This window comes from Cololabis saira, chromosome 6, assembly GCF_033807715.1.
Source record: "Cololabis saira isolate AMF1-May2022 chromosome 6, fColSai1.1, whole genome shotgun sequence".
In the NCBI taxonomy this organism is placed as follows: Eukaryota; Metazoa; Chordata; class Actinopteri; order Beloniformes; family Belonidae; genus Cololabis; species Cololabis saira.
Genome location: NC_084592.1, coordinates 14,254,679 through 14,271,980, shown reverse-complemented (window position 1 = coordinate 14,271,980; position 17,302 = coordinate 14,254,679). Strand labels below are relative to the sequence as shown.

The following is a 17,302-nucleotide window of genomic DNA, read 5'->3' as shown; positions in this document are numbered from 1 at the left end:
CCGATATCTCTCTTGTGGGGAAGAAGGCTGACTGACTGAATAACTAGGGCTCTTCTCCTCGAAGATTCCTCTGCTGCTTGAAATCTGAATAATGAGCAAACTTAACTGTCCATACAGTCTGCAAATGTTTCTGTGGGAAATAATTATCCTTGCAGAGTAGAAAGTGTTTCAGACCAGCAATTATCTGCTGGTGTTAATGTTAAATCAATGATAACAAGCAGAGTCACAATGATAGTAGGGGAACATGTGTATGGATTCAGAGCTGTGAGTGATTTCTTCACAATTGTATTTGCAAATCAGATTGTTTTCTCTATTAAACCCCCATCTCACACCTCTGGCGGGGAAAATATCTCCTCTGGCTGCAGAGGAGCTGGAGTTCAGTCTTAAACGCTCTAATCACTGATGTCATGATGTGCCTTTGGCTGCAAATGAAGTTGTGACGATGTCTGCCGGTTCATTAGTGCTAATTCATGTAAAGTGAAGGGAAGAGCCGGGAGAAGAAAAGACGCAGATGAAAGAGGCCCTGACGGAGGCTGGAGTGAGCTTGTGCAGATCCTTCCACCCTCCGAATCTTTATTCCCCGACATCATTTACATCACATCCAACAGAATTTCTTCCCCTCGAATATATGACACAAACCTTGTTTCTGCCCATCACGGCTTGTTTTATTGATGATGCAGCAGATATTCCTTTAGAAAATCCAGTGAACCGTCCTGATGGAGAATATCCCGACTGTGATCATCCAAATGACATTATTTCTCCAAAAATGAGGCATCAGAAGCAGTAAAGCCGTGCAGCATTTCCACAGCAAAGGAGAAGAGTGACCTTGTCGCCACTTTACTTTGTTCGCAGCGGATCGTTTATCACAATCACGACTGCGAGCTCAGGTGGTGCACACATCCATCACAGGGTTAATGGTTCAGCTCCCAGACCCGTCTCTACGGTCCAAATGCTTTTGATTTGATGCCAAGATGCTCAAACTACTGAAATTAGAGTCTGATGGCCCTTTATGACTTTACAGATTCCCATTACACTGAATCTGAAGCAAATATTTGAACCCCCTCCTCCTTCTCCATGAACTAATCTGAATGTACACCTCTGACCTTTAAAACCCCCTCATGTCCACCCAAGATAACATTAAAAAGAGAAGAACAAACCCGTTTTGAAATGTTTTTTAAGCTACAACTGGGTCACTTCATATTAGGGCTGGGGATCGATTCAAATGTCAAGAATCGATTCGATTCCGATTCTTAAGATTCAGAATCAATTATCAAGATTTGATTCGATTCGATTCGATTCCGATATTGATTTGGGTTAGTGTTATTAAAACTGTTTTTTGAGCTGTTGCATGAATTATATGACTGTAGTTATGCAAAATATTACTACTAGTATTATATTGAGATTAAACAGCAAGTATTGGCAGCTGATGATGCTGTAAGGACCAATCAGCTCCCAGAATGCTGATAGAACTGCTTTCAGAAACATCATGTGGGTCAGAATTACCAAACAGATCCAGGGAGGAAACAGAGTACGAAAGAAATCGGTTTTATTTTTTCCCACATACCGTTTTTATTTGTTCCATTTTCGGTCTATTTTGGTTTTTAATTTTTGAGCATTTGGTTTTTTAGCATTTTTTGCAAATGTAACACCAAGACAGTATATAAAGTAATGAAATATAGACAATTTATGCAATTATAACCTAACACTTTAATGTTTTCATACCTTTAAACATATTTAAAGGCAAAAACATGGCAGCAGTTCGTGTCCAACAAAACATTCCTTTTTTGGGGATAAACAAAAAAATTACCAAAAGTTGTAATGTAATGATGAAAAAAAAATACATAAATAAATAAAATTAAACCCCCCCCCAAAAAAAAAAATCGATCTTTAGACATATGAATCGATTTTTAGGAATTAATATGAGAATTGATTTAGAATTGGGAAATCGATTTTTTTCAACACAGGTCTACTTCATATAATTCATAAATTATCATTTAAATGATCAAGAATCAAGTTTTTTTTACATTATTTACATTTACATCAACCTTTCTCAACATTAGATGTATTTGATAAATGGATTAACTGGAAATCGGTGGGTCATTTTTGTGATGAATGCTGGATGTTTATGCAACCTGGGGATGAATTTCATGCCAATCTATCCATTGTTATTCAAGTGTTTCAAAATAAAACAGCATGCGAGTCTCGTAGAGCAGTTTTCATGAATTTATGCAGCACATTTTACATCAATTCTTCTATCGCCGGTGATATTTCGCTCCCTGAGCCTTGTGAGGCTGATGTAGTTCTGTTGACAGGTACGCATGTGTGCAGATAATGAGTGCAAGTCTGGTCCCGACTATCACAGGGAGATAGAGTCTTGCTGGTGTAAGCATAGAAATGTGGCTGGTTACCTCCGACTATCATGCTCGGGGCTCTAATTGGACCTGCACTTGTCAAATGTCCAACAATTTTCTTGCATTTCTTCTTGTAATCCTAAAAATTGTCTTTTTTTTTAATTAAAACTTTATAAAATGTCCAAAATGCAGGCACATTAACTGAAACTAAGCAGGGTTTACTCCCAGTTAATGAATATTTGCATGAGTTTTAATGTTATTTACAGTCTTTTGTGTCTCTTTTACTTCTGCAGCTTGGCAGCTCCACTGAAGAAACGGGGGATCGGGAGAGGAAACACTGGAGCAGCTCAAGGATCTTTAAAAGTCAGGAGCTCAGATAATGCCAACAGAAGACGTGCAACCTGATCCTTAGGAAGACAACACGCCGCACGTGAGCAGGATGTAGTTCTGCTCGACTCCCCAAGTGGAAGGTATTTGTTTGGCTGATTTCTCTGAGAGCAACCCAACCATGGAGAAGGTCGGGGAAGATCTGAATCTGTCATTTCTGCTGGAGCACGAACGAGAAATGATCCTGAAGGTGCTGCAGAAAGACGAGAAAGTGAGGAAGCGAGAAGACAAGAGGATACGGTGAGAACTTCAGCATCTTTTTTTTTTTCATTTCACCTTTTATTTAACCAGATAAAAAAGACCCATTGAGGTCAAGACCTCTTTTCCAAGGGTGTCTGTCAAGGTTTGACATTCCCTTCAGCTTTCAGTTTCTGTTTTGCCCCGTCTGTGTCCCATCTGCCCTGATTGTCTGCGCCTGTGTCTCGTCGTGTCTCGTTATCCCCTGTGTATATCTGGTCTTGTCATTCCCTTGTTCCCTGTCGGACCGTACTGTTTTGTTCCTCATGTTTTCTGTCACGTCTTGGGGTAAGGTGTGGACCCAAACGCAGGAGAGCAGGAGGCGGGAGGCAGGAGTCGGCAAAAAACAGGATTTATTCAACAAAAAGGCAAAAACAAAGCGCTGCGTGGCAACTTGAGGAGGAAGAACGTGTCAGGAAACATGAGGAACAAAACAGTACGGTCCGACAGGAAGGCAGCAGCACACGTCCACACACAAATAACAGCAATCACGAAATAAACATTAAAATGAGAGTGCAAACTGTTTAGCAAATAAAGTGCAATAGTAGTGACTTCAGTCATATGTAAAAACCAACAACTTCAGTAATAATTTAAAATTTAAAAACACGGGCACGTGTAGTTTAAAAACACAGGCACTGCCGAAAGGATTCTCGTTGTCGGTCTTTAAGAAGTGAGCGAAAGGCTTCAGGCATTTTCAGTTCAAGTGGGAGGGTATTCCACGCAGAGGGTGCAGAGAAACTAAAAGCTTTTTTCCCCAAGTTAGTCCGAACACGAGGAATCTTGCCCACGTCGGCCTTCGTCCTGCGTCATCTGTTTGACTCCTTCTGCTTCTGCATCCTTCTGTCGTTGCCCTGCAGGAAGATGAAGAACGAGCTGCTGGAGATCAAGCGGAAGGGTTCCCGCCGGCCGCAGGAGAGCGGGGAGCGGCACTGCGCCCGCTGCCTGAGGTCCCTGGGGCTGATCTTTGACCGCGGAGATCTGTGCCAGGAGTGTCAGCTCCGCGTCTGCCGCGAATGCCAAATCACAGCCGCCGGCTCCCGCCAGTGGAGGTGTAATGTCTGTGCCAAGATCTCGTAAGTGCGACGCCTGCAGGGGAGTAAAACAATGATCTGGAGATGGAGTCCATCTCCCAGTTTATGTCTACCTGAAATTAGGGCTGGGCGATATGGACCAAAAGTCATATCTTGATATTTTCTAGCTGAATGGCGATACTCGATATATATCGATATTTTTTTTGTGCCATAATTGGGCTTTCCCCCAAAGCATTATAGTATAGCATCTCTGTTAGCTTCATTTTTTTCTGAGGCAAACCCTTAAAAAAATACAATACAATGCCTCGTGCCAAATGTCACACAGGTTCCTTTATTAACAGAGGTCTGCACAATATCAAAATGTATAATAAAAATAAACTGCCTGCATATATAGAATAAAAAAACTTCTTGAATAAAATAAAACAAATATTCCTTTCCTGCATAACAATTAAATTAAAATACACTGTGCATTTAATACAATGTAGACAGTAACAGGCAGACTTTTCCACTGAGGTTGACAGTTGTGCAAATAACAAAACATTTGTGCAAATCTCAAATAAAACATTCAAGTCAATATGTCACAAAATAAGCTATATCAAAATCATTTTTTTTTTAAATCGATATAAACGATATTGTCTCGTACCATATCGCGTTTGAAAATATATCGATATATATTAAAATCTCGATATATCGCCCAGCCCTACCTGAAATCAAACCCTCCGGTGTGAGGTCGTTCATATGCTGTGTTTGTTTATGCCAAATCTTACACTGAATCATGGACAAATATCTACACTTTGGTCTCATCTTTCCCAAAGACATTGTATTGTATTGTTCAAATCAAATCAAATCAAACTTGAGTTAAATAGCAATTTTCAAACAGTAGTAACGCAAAGTGCTTTACATAATAAAATCAACATTTAACATATAAAAACTCAGACACTCATGGTTAAAAACACACATCACACACATCCTCACATTAATACCCACACAGCACACATATACCCCCCTAAATAAATAATAATATTAATGATAAAATAAAAAAAGAACAAAATAAAAAAGTTAATATAAAAGAATAAGTATATAATAAATAAATTAAAAAATAAATATTAAAAAAAATAAGAAATAACTAGATAATAATAAACAAAACCACATGAATAAAATAAATAAAATTCAGCTAAAACTAAACCAAAAAGGATGGTCTTCAGCCTCTTTTTAAAAATCTCAACAGTTCAGATGCAGCTTTGTGAACCTCAGCTTTGGCTGAAGAGCTTTTTTCTGAAGAAAACGTCTGTATAAGTGACGTTGCACCGTCTTTTCCGACCGTGATGTCATGAGTTGAAGCAAGCAGACCTGCAGAGTCCAGTTTGTAACTGTTGAGTTGTTATTTTGTAGTTGAACCTGCGGGGACATCCACTCCTGGGAGGATTGGCAGCTGTCGTAAAATATAATTAATCTTCTCCAGATGTTCTCGTTTTTCTCCCTCTAATCGTGTCAGCCTGCTTCTTTTTTTTTTTTTAAATCTATTTGATCTCGTCTGAGCTCTGACTTAACCCAACACATTTTGACACCGCTGCTCCGACACCAGCTGTTTCTGCACGTGTACACACATGTAGTGTCCAGAGCGATGTGTTGCCATGACGACTGCCAGCTGTGAACTGTTGTCTCCAGAGCCTTTGCTGCCGCGTAATGACATTTTCTGAATCTGAAATCCACCTGGTGAGCGACCTGGCTCGACCGGATTTATCTCCCTGAAAAGGATGCTAGTCTAATATCAGACACATCTTTGCCAGTAAATTTATTACAAGACACACCATTTATCTCCGAAGTGATAGGATGGAGCCAGAGTTCTCACCAGAGGTCGCAGCACCCCAGTGTCCCCCAGATTTACTGCACAGCTGGATCGATACCCCTCTGACACAGTTCCAGCAGTAATTTAACGCTATAAAATAGACTGTATAAGAAGAGCTGGACCACCACCTCCCCTGTGATATATGTACAAACGCCTCAGTAATTGCAGTATTTATTGCATCTATTTGCAATTGTGTCCCTTTCATAGCTGTACACACCATGTACTGTCATATGAAAAAGAAAGTACACCCTTTGTCACTCAGGTTTTATGCATCAGGGTACAATGAAGAAAAATCTGTTGCTGGTATTAAATCTCTGTGATGTCAGTCATAGGTTTTGTGAAGAGTGCTTTTGAAGCCTCGTACTGTGCAACACTACATTGAATCCTGCTGGAACAGACTCACCCTATTTATTATTGATTTATTTTAGTTTGGCTGGTGTAGCTTAATCAATAGTACTTTATATTCATTCTGTTAAAATTGGTCCAAACTTGCATTAAAACTGCAGTAAAAGAAGGATTTACTGTATTGTCACTGCTGTACTGTATACAGTCCCCCAAAAATAAATAATGTTGACTATTTCTAGCTCTGATTTAAAGGACATTTATAAAAAACTAACAAAATCTTATTAGTATTGTCACAATTTCTACTATCAAAACAGCTTTAATGTCAAATTTGTTGCCAAATTGTTTACTATACCTCAAAAATACTTTCTCATTTGGAGAAGGCAGATAAGGATATATGTTTTATTACCTTTTTTTCAGTTTTAATTTGCTCTCTAAACTTTATAATGGACTGTTTTCGTTTTACCTTCTTCCCTCTTCAGCACAACATCCACATTTCGCACAAACTGATCGTTGCAGAGTTTCTCAGCGCTTAGTCTTAATAATTACACCGAGGCAGAAGGACGATGTCCGGGAGGAGCAAAACTTTCCTCCCACGTATGCAGCAGAAGTTTACTTGCAGAAGTTTGGACACACTTTCCCATTTGTGTCTACTGTACATATAAACAAGACATGTCAATGAATCAAACAATCGGACTTTATTTGCATAACAAACATACAAGTCATTTACTGGATTAAAACATACAAACAAAGCAACAAAAATAATTAAAATAATACCAGTCACCGGCAGAAATGGATGAAACACGATCCTCAATCAAAGAGGAAACACAGAGGATTGACATATATCGTAAATAGTATAGTAAAATGATTTAGTCTGTTTCTGACATATTGTTTTTTAATGCCAGACAGTTCATATAAAGAAACCTTAATATAACAATTGATTTCATAAGGAATTGAAAGAAAAATCAAGTTAAAATGTGGTTTTCATGATGTTATTCAAGTGGCGAACCAGTTCAGGTTCCTGGCCGTGCCGTTATTTATGGTTGTTAATGAACATGTGAACGCTCCAGTGACGTCCTGCTGGTATCTGTCTGGGTTTCAGGGCCGGCGCGGTGGCCGTAGAGTCCTCGGGGATCCCCACTGTACCCAACAATCTACCTTCTTCCCTCTTCTGCACACAACATCCACATTTCGCACAAACTGATCGTTGCAGAGTTTCTCAGCGCTTAGTCTTAACAATTACACCGAGGCAGAAGGACGATGTCCGGGAGGAGCAAAACTTTCCTCCCACGTATGCAGCCCACAGCAGAAGTTTACTTGCAGAAAATCCCACATGAAATAGAAGCAAAAGTAGAGAAAAGATGGTACTTTTTCTTTCCTGGTACAAAAGAGAGCTGACGTGTGTGTGTGTGTGTGTGTGTGTGTGTGTGTGTGTGTGTGTGTGTGTGTGTGTGTGTGTGTGTGTGTGTGTGTGTGTGTGTGTGTGTGTGTATGTGTGTGTGTTGGTGCTGCAGGGAGCTGAAGGTGGTTACTGGAGAGTGGTTCTTGGAGGAGCGATCCAAGCGCTTCGACCAGAAGGTCCTGAGCACTGATGTGATCAAACACTCCATCCTGAACAGCCCGCCGAGTGAGTCCCACCGCTAATGTGCACCGAGTTACGCCGTAAAAACTGAAACCCAAGCAGCACAGGAAGTGTGCTGATTTTATTTACCCAATTACTGATGTTTGTGATCACCAGCCGCAGAAAAGAAGTCTACAGAAAAGCTTTCAGCCTCTTCTGAACCAGAGCAACCCGACACCCCAAAGTCCAGCAGAAGCGCGGTACGCAGCCTCGTGGATGGAGCCAGAAAGAAGGGGTGAGGAGAAAGAGACGTACAGCACATGCACTCATCTCATACTAAACATGTAGGGATTAGGGATGGGCCGTATGGACTACAAAATTTATCACGATAATTTCTGGCATTTATCCCGATAACGATAAAAAAAATACCAATACAAAAACGTCATCAACGGGAATTTATCCTTCTTTCTTTCTTTCTTTCTTTCTTTCTTTCTTTCTTTCTTTCTTTCTTTCTTTCTTTCTTTCTTTCTTTCTTTCTTTCTTTCTTTCTTCCTTTCTTTCTTTCTTTCTTTCTTTCTTTCTTTCTTTCTTTCAGGCTAATTTCTTTCTTTCTTTCAGGCTAATATATTTCTTTCTTTCTTTCTTTCTTTCTTTCTTTCTTTCGGGCTCTTTTTTTCTTTCTTTCTTTCTTTCTTTCTTTCTTTCTTTCTTTCTTTCTTTCTTTCTTTCTTTCTTTCTTTCTTTTTAGGCTCATTTCTTTCTTTCTTTCTTTCTTTCTTTCTTTCTTTCTTTCTTTCTTTCTTTCTTTCTTTCTTTCTTTCTTTCTTTCTTTCTTTTTTTCAGGCTCATTTCTTTCTTTCTTTCTTTCTTTCTTTCTTTCTTTCAGGCTCATATATTTCTTTCTTTCTTTCTTTCTTTCTTTCTTTCTTTCTTTCTTTCTTTCTTTCTTTCTTTCTTTCTTTCTTTCTTTCTTTCTTTCTTTCTTTCTTTCAGGCTCATTTCTTTCTTTCTTTCTTTCTTTCTTTCTTTCAGGCTCATGTATTTCTTTCTTTCTTTCTTTCTTTCTTTCTTTCTTTCTTTCTTTCTTTCTTTCTTTTTAGGCTCATTTCTTTCTTTCTTTCTTTCTTTCTTTCTTTCTTTCTTTCTTTCTTTCTTTCTTTCTTTCAGGCTCATTTCTTTCTTTCTTTCTTTCTTTCTTTCAGGCTAATTTCTTTCTTTCTTTCTTTCTTTCTTTCTTTCTTTCTTTCTTTCTTTCGGGCTCTTTCTTTCTTTCTTTCTTTCTTTCTTTCTTTCTTTCTTTCTTTCTTTCTTTCTTTCTTTCTTTCTTTCTTTCTTTCTTTCAGGCTAATTTCTTTCTTTCTTTCAGGCTAATATATTTCTTTCTTTCTTTCTTTCTTTCTTTCTTTCTTTCTTTCGGGCTCTTTTTTTCTTTCTTTCTTTCTTTCTTTCTTTCTTTCTTTCTTTCTTTCTTTCTTTCTTTCTTTTTAGGCTCATTTCTTTCTTTCTTTCTTTCTTTCTTTCTTTCTTTCTTTCAGGCTCATTTCTTTCTTTCTTTCTTTCTTTCTTTCTTTCTTTCTTTCTTTCAGGCTCATGTATTTCTTTCTTTCTTTCTTTCTTTCTTTTTAGGCTCATTTCTTTCTTTCTTTCTTTCTTTCTTTCTTTCTTTCTTTCTTTCTTTCAGGCTCATTTCTTTCTTTCTTTCTTTCTTTCTTTCTTTCAGGCTAATTTCTTTCTTTCTTTCTTTCTTTCTTTCTTTCTTTCTTTCGGGCTCTTTCTTTCTTTCTTTCTTTCTTTCTTTCTTTCTTTCTTTCTTTCTTTCTTTCTTTCTTTCTTTCTTTCTGGCTCATTTCCTTCCTTCCTTCCTTCCTTCCTTCCTTCCTTCCTTCCTTCCTTCCTTCCTTCCTTCCTTCCTTCCTTCCTTCCTTCCTTCCTTCCTTCCTTCCCTCACACGTACGTTGTGCGTGGATTTAACACAGAACCATAAATCAGCTTTACACAAAAACATCATCAACGGGAATTTATCATTTTTACCGCAAGATGACAAATTCTTACCGTGGGGAAATGTTTTGACGGTTTACCGTGAACGGTAAAATATCGCCCAATCCTAATGTGACTATACACAAGACTATTAAAAAGACAAAGTAAACTGGACATTTTTAGAAACGCATTATGTGAAGCAACAAAACAGAAACTGGATCGTGCCAGTTTTATTCAGTCAGTCTGATGGAAAGGTCTATTAAATAAATAACATTAAGCTGATTCAGTTTGAAAAGTCTTTTCTCTTTAATTATTCCCGAGCCATGATGAGATTTTTTTTTCATGTCCTATTTTTATTTTCCATTAAAATGATGATTGCTGTATTAAAAGCAGCATCAGTGAAGCTGACACTCCTGACTGTGTAATTCTTTACAAGCTTCTGGCAAAGCTATAAGTTAAAACCAACTACCTGACAAAAATGAGTCAAAATAATTCTAGTTTAGTAATGTACCTTACTGTAATCAGGGATGTACAAACCCTAATTACAGTTAATTTCCTTAGAAGCAGGAACAAGAGCGAGGAAGCCGACCGACACAGAAGGACACAGCGTGACGGCTGCACATTCATCGTCGCGGCTTTAATTCTCTGTTGTACAGCAGATAACGAGCTTCCCGTCTGTCTCTGTGTGTTTCCTCGCAGACGTATGAAGATGGATAAAAAAGGCAGCCGAGCCCCCCCGAAGCCAGAGAACGGCGTGGACGGCGTCGGTGTCAAATCTGCCTCAGATGGAGAAGCTCGAAGCGTTCGAAGCGTTCGTTCTGCTGCAAGTCCAGATTCAAAAAGGTTTCCATCTACAGAAAATACAATTTATAACTTAAATATCAAACAAACTAAGATAAAGGAAATATGACGATGAACTGAAAACCAAGTTTAACGTTTTCTGAGCTATCTATAGCTATAGATAGCTCAACATGCCTAAGTTTCTGAGCATTGATTGTGACTTCAGACAGTCAGTCAGACAGAGTTTCTTGGGGTTGACCCCCTTCATGAGAAACCTTCTCTGCTGTGATTGGTCCAAACACCTTGGTCTGATCAGACACCACCTTTGATTCTTCATGAAATTTGATGTTCATGAAGTTATTTAATGAGACACAAAGTTAAAGCTGCAGTCGGGAACTTCCCAAAAGATCAGTAACTGTGATATAACCGTAACTTTTAATATTTACTTAGCCTTAGTGAGCGTGCTGTCCTCAAGCTCAACATGGCGTGGCTGTCAGTTAAACCAGAGATGAGCAAAAATGAGATGATTACCTGTCAAGAAGAAATACTGCCACATCCACATCCAACCTTTCAAGTCTTGCAGCTCCATCCACTGCTGAAACAATGTCCAAATATTCACCCCAGTTTTATTTCCAGCACAGGAAGTTTCCTTCTTTTTTGCTTGCTTCTCTGCAGCAGTCTTCTTCTGCTTACTTTGCTTACACGCAGCAACAGTAACTGCCACAGTAGAAATCAGTGATGTAAACTGTGTTGTGAGTAGCAGGATCGGATATGTTTCTCAAATGACTTATAGACTTATATAGGGACTTATAGTTATCAACATTTATGCTTTTTCTGTAATACCACTAATGATACCTGCAAACTACCAGCCACTTATTTATATATTTATATACATATATATATATATATATATATATATATATATATATATATATATATATATATATATATATATATATATATATATATATATATATATATATATATTTGGACATACTTCCCCATTAGTGACTACGTTTACATGCAGTCAAAATTCGGGTTATTGCTAATATTCCGGTAACTGAAACATTCAGAATATTCCATTTACATGCGTGAGCAAACAGGGTAATCCATGTATACATGGTAATTAATCATTCGGGATATCTGGATCAAACCAGGGACGCACGGAGAACGTGATGACACAATTAACGTCATTTCCGCTTCTTCTTCCTGTATCCAAATTCAAAACAAATGCTGCTTTGTGCAACTTTTAGCTCACCTTCTTGTAAATCTTGCTATCCCCGTACTTTCTACCGTCTACAAATGCAGAAATGTTCATATCCTTCATTACATTTATGAAATGATTAGTCTCCTCCTCACTCCAAAAGTGTGGCTGGGTCTTGCGTTTCTCCGTGTTTATAAGAACTTCCTGGACTCAAAAGACCAGGATTCCTTGCGAAAAGAGCATTCGCAGAAAACAAATTCCTGTTCCGTTTGATGGGGATATTCCGTTTGGCGTTTACATGACCCAATATTCGGGTTTTAAAAGGAGTAACCCAGGGGTCGTATTCAGGTTTTTAAAAACCGGAATATCATTTCCGGTTATTCAAAGGGGTTATTGGTGTTTACATGGCCGTGCAAATTCGGGTTATTGCCAATATTCGGGTTTTAAAAGGGTTATTGACTGCATGTAAATGCAGTTTGTGTCCAAACTTTTGGTCTCTACTGTATATATAAACAAGACATGTCAATGAATCAAACAATCAGACTTTATTTGCATAACAAACCTACAAGTCATTTACTGGATTAAAACATACAAACAAAGCAACAAAAATAATTAAAATAATACCAGTCACCTGCAGAAATGGATGAAACACCATCCTCAATCTAAGAGGAAACAGAGGATTGTCATATATCGTTAATAATATAGTAAAATGATTTAGTCTGTTTCTGACATATTGTTTTTTAATGCCAGACAGTTCATATAAAGAAACCTTAATATAACAATAGATTTCATAAGGAATTGAAAGAAAAATCAAGTTAAAATGTGGTTTTCATGATGTTATTCATGTGGCGAACCAGTTCAGGTTCCTGGCCGTGCTGTTATTTATGGTTGTTAATGAACATGTGAACGCTCCAGTGATGTCCTGCTGGTATCTGTCTGGGTTTCAGGGCCGGCGCGGTGGCCGTGGAGTCCTCGGGGATCCCCACTGTACCCAACAATCTGCGTGCCCAGGCTGCAGATAAACCATTCACGCCCGGTGACAACCGGAGGGTCAGGGTCAGCACCGATGCACACGAACAGCCGCACGCCCAGGGAGGAGTCCAGGATAAAATGCTTTCTTAACATTGTGTTTTTGTGTTTGAAAGCAGCCTGACGGAGCGGAAAGCGTTGCCAGTTTACAGTCCGGTGACGGCCCCTCGGAGAAAAAGGCACCGGGCCACCGCCGGACCGACTCCGGCACCCCGACCATCTCCGTGTCCAGGGCCTCCGTCTCATCAGGTGACTTTTCAAAACCCGACTGCTCTGGCTTGTTTTTGTTCTCTCCCCAACAGTAAATCAGCATTACTCCTGCTGTCACCTCACAGCCTCACAGCTTACACGCAATCATTTCAATAACTAAATCACAGCCTCAAAATGCGATGGTGGAGCGTGCAACTTCACCGCTGTGGAATGAAAGCAAAAGCACTCGACAAGTCGCCGCGTTCAGCCGAGTTCAGCTCGTCACAAAGGATGAAATTACACCCTCTGTGGGGAGCAGATGTCACATCGCCGCAAATTACACCATTAACTTGTTCTTTTTCCTTTCAAGATGTCACGTTGTTCATTTTTTTCCTTGCTCCCAAGTGTTTGTCAGAAGAGAAGCATTTTTGAATTTGTTTCAAAAGACTTTGACCATTCGTTTGTTGTTGAAGCGTTATTAAGTGAGACTCTCTAATCACGGCCACGCAGAAGAGCTTGTGATGAAGATGTTCCTCACTTTTTGTATTTTCAGATATTTGTTATAGAGCCAAGTCATTTTTTTTTTAAGCAAGCTCCATGTCACAGCTGTCAGCCTTCGTGGGGAAGTCCAGGCCAGTTTGGTAAAAATAATAATTAAATTGATAGCTTTATCTCAGATTCAAAAATTAGTTCTTCTTTGTCCTGATCATGTGATGCTGGGAGTAATGTCGTTTTTGTCAGCCTGTTTCAATTTTAATTTTAGTCTAGTCTTTGGGTCAAGCTATCATTTTAGTTTTTATTAGTTTTAGTTACGTTCATTCTCCTTTTAGTCGTGTCAAGTTTCAGTCGACTAAAAGTCTTATTTTAGTGAGAATTGTCCAGGACTCGTTTTAGTCAAAGATTGTATTTAGCCAAACCCATTTTACAATTCAAACAAGGTTATCTTATTATTAGGGCCCGAGCACTGACAGTGCGAAGGCCCTACTGTATCTATAGGAATTTTTTTTTTCTCGTTTTTCTTCCGACGAAATGAGGGCCTTTTTGCCCCCCTAAACGTGCCCCAAAAGTCACCAAAGTTTGCACGCAAGCCAGGCCTGGCGAAATATTTGATATTTTTATGGTTTGCATTAATGGGCGTGGCCTAATGGCTCAACAGCACTCCCTAGAAAACTTTGTGCCTCACGCCCCACAATACGGTTTGACGTACATGCACGAAAATCACTACACACCTGTATCATGTCGCAACTTAAAGAAAAGTCTCTTGGCGCCATGGCCGAAACCGAACAGGAAGTCGGCCATTTTGAATTAATCGTGTAATTTTGCCGCAATTTACGCCATTTCTTCGCCCGAACCGTAATGTGCACCCAGATGTGTTATACATCAAAATGTGCGTCTCCATCCTGCGAAAATGGGCATTACTTTTCTCAGTCAAAAGCGTTACCGTGGCGACGATAGATGCCAAAAAGCGCGCCCCCCCTTCATCTGATTGGTCCATATTTGACAGTTCCTACTTTTTGCCATAACTTTTGAATGGTTTGATATAGAGAGTCGTGGGTGGTGTCATCCGCTAAATGTCCAGGCCTGAAGAATCTACATGAAGTCATAAAAGCGCTTCCACTGCAGCCTGAACGTGCACAAGGGTACGCGGGCCGGTTCATCGCTGCTTGCAGCTTTAATTATATTATTGTTACCTTATAGACTCAACAATACATTCATTCCAGATACAGAAGACTCTAAATTGAGTTTACAACATATTTATTTTTTCCTGTGATTTTGTGGCCCCTCCCCCAACCCGTCTACGATATTGCATTATATATTTAATTATCGTTATCGTATCTTGACCATTATATTCATTGCGTCTTGTTTTCCTCAGCTGATAAAGGTTCGTTGACGACGATATTTAGTCATAATTTTCGTAGACGAAAGCAAATTTAGCTGGGAGTATGAGTTATCAGACCCTGTTGGTGAAGAGGTGGGCAAAGCCATACCATATTATCAGATAATAGATAGTGACAATTATATTAATTTGATCAATTTCTATATATTTCTAATTTATTTATATATATATATGAGACAGCATCTCTGAGGTAAAGCTGATCTCCACCAAAGACTGAGTGAATCCAAGAACAAGTTGAAAAGTTTTTAAAAGCTGTGACACTGGCAAAGTGGGGTCTCCTTGGAGTTTTCTCGCTGTCCGCTTCAACATTCTCTAACACTGTCCTCGTCCTGACCCCGTCCTCCTCTCCCCGCGCAGATCACAGCCGCTCGGAGATGGACCTGTCAGCTCCAGGTTCTGAACCCAGCGACGACGCCTCCAGCCTCAGGAGCCACTCGGTCTCCGGGCTCAACGAAGGCGTAAGCAGCGTCCCTGCATCTCCTCTTCACCGCACACCTCTCACACGTTACCAGCAACATCAGTAACGGTGACTGCAGAAGCTCTGGCTGCTCTGACTGTGACGTTAACCAATCCGGACTTGTCCGTCCACACCCCCCTTTTTAAACCTTTTCCTGTAATGAACCATAGTTTTGGGGGTTTATGGGTCGATAATCTCAACGTGGCGCGTCAGCTGTGGCCATGAATGTTAATTTCACATCAGAGCTCACTTCAAACAGAATAACAAGCACCTAAGCAAACGTAGTCTGGAAACAGGTGGAGGATGTGACGGTCGTATGGCGCTGCTTTGTCAGCGTCTTCACTTAGCATGCATTTGCATTTAAAGTGGTTCACAGAAACAGTCAGACAGCCAAAGTATGTTTCCTTTAGCTGCTCATCCGGTCGTGCACATCCAGTCGACGTTATGATTGTAAACATGGAAATGGACTCAGACAAGTCTGTCTGCTCCGACCGGCCTCCTCGTGTCAGTCTCTCCTCTCTGATTCGATCTGTCGTCTGCAGGAGTTTTCTGACGACGACGGAGAGGAAGACATCGATGCCCTGATGTCGGCCCACAGCCTGACTTCTGGCGGGCGTCTCAGCATCGCGGTGTCAACGGTAACAGAGCTAACACAAACACAGAGCAGTGGATTCAGGGAAGTCCTCTCTGCTCACACACAGTTCAAACATATTTATTCTTTCTATGCACACACACACACACATACACAGAGACAAACACAGACAAAGAGGAACATGTGTGTGTTGACTGAGTAAACACAACGTGGGCTTTGTCACGTACACCTGCTGCTCTCATGAGGTGCACTTGCACAAACTAACTTTATGCAGCTGTGATGCTGTAATTAAAGGATATCTGCTCAGGTGTAGACGCTCAGTCATTAAGGTCATGGTATTTCTCAAGATGCTGAATCAAGGCACCTGAACTTCCTTTTCTGGGTTCTTGAAGATGTTTCCACTCTAATGACCCACTGGAGTGACAGGAGGGTTAGTGATTTCCATACGACTTAAAAACTTCCTGCCAGTCAGTCGTAGATCAGCAAGACCTCTGGGTGGAAGGTGAAACGTCTTCAATTCAACTCAATTCGACCTGGATCATTAAAGGGGGGGATCTGCTGGAGACCAGCCAGATAGAGCAGGAAAAGAGAGATAGGAAAGAGAGGATGAGGAACAGAGAGAGGAGAGACACAGATATATTGCCAAACAAGGGCGTAGAATGAGCATGGACGGAAGGGACATGTTATTGAATTGTTAATTATCAATTAATTGAAAAACAAACCCGATCAAAAGAAAAAAAAAAGAGAAAGAAAATGCTGATCTGTCAACGTCATATTCACCTAGAGGTGCAGAAAGAGTTAAATTACGTTCTGAGTCCTACCTCCTGTAACATGTATGGCCAATGTGATTGTGGTTGGCTTGTGATGTGAGACACTGCAGCTATCTTTGGTTGTTAGCAGGAGGAGAACTTTCCAGTCCACGAGAGGACTCACATGCAACGTGGGTGATACATGAATGTCAAAAGAGAGTAAGGATGGCAGCAAAAAAAAGACGAAATTGGACTTAAAGGAGCTTGAGGCAGGATTGAGGCAGGATTTATGATAAAAATTCGTAAACGTTTTAAGTTTTCTAGTAATAATGTCAGATGAAGCGTTCCAAACCAAAACGAATGAGCCCTCTAGTGTATCTCTCCGTTGTCTTGAACAGGCTGTGTGCTGCAAAATGTGCTGCAATTCCGGGCCGGAATTTCCCGCGCTGTCCTGCGGATGTGAAGTCACATGACACTGCATGCGCGTTCTCCCCGTTCTCCTGTGCCGGCTTCACTGTTGGCTGCAGTACCCCCGACGGCCGTCGTGGTGAAGGGTGGCGCTAGAGAGTCTCATTTCTTAAAAGGAGCCTCATGCTCCTTTAAGTGTCTTGCCCAAAGTGTTCTTGGGCACTTGTTAGGCCAGCGCTGATATACGGCAGCTCCGCCAACA

The 17,302-nt window shown here is 40.2% G+C and overlaps 1 protein-coding gene across 3 annotated transcripts in view; it reads left to right on the top strand.

Moving 5' to 3' along the window:
* Window positions 1-17,302, top strand: part of sytl5 (synaptotagmin-like 5) — a 76,010-nt gene that overhangs the window by 35,058 nt on the left and 23,650 nt on the right. For 2 of the 3 annotated variants that reach the window (XM_061723337.1, XM_061723334.1), the window contains exons 2-10: window positions 2,645-2,978; window positions 3,833-4,048; window positions 7,712-7,824; window positions 7,936-8,053; window positions 10,435-10,578; window positions 12,667-12,775; window positions 12,868-12,997; window positions 15,192-15,292; window positions 15,834-15,929. In XM_061723337.1, coding sequence (XP_061579321.1) covers window positions 2,860-2,978; window positions 3,833-4,048; window positions 7,712-7,824; window positions 7,936-8,053; window positions 10,435-10,578; window positions 12,667-12,775; window positions 12,868-12,997; window positions 15,192-15,292; window positions 15,834-15,929 — 1,146 coding nt within the window. In that variant the 5' untranslated portion in view covers window positions 2,645-2,859. The remainder of the gene's footprint in view (window positions 1-2,644; window positions 2,979-3,832; window positions 4,049-7,711; window positions 7,825-7,935; window positions 8,054-10,434; window positions 10,579-12,666; window positions 12,776-12,867; window positions 12,998-15,191; window positions 15,293-15,833; window positions 15,930-17,302) is intronic. The other variant, XM_061723336.1, reaches the window with a different exon arrangement.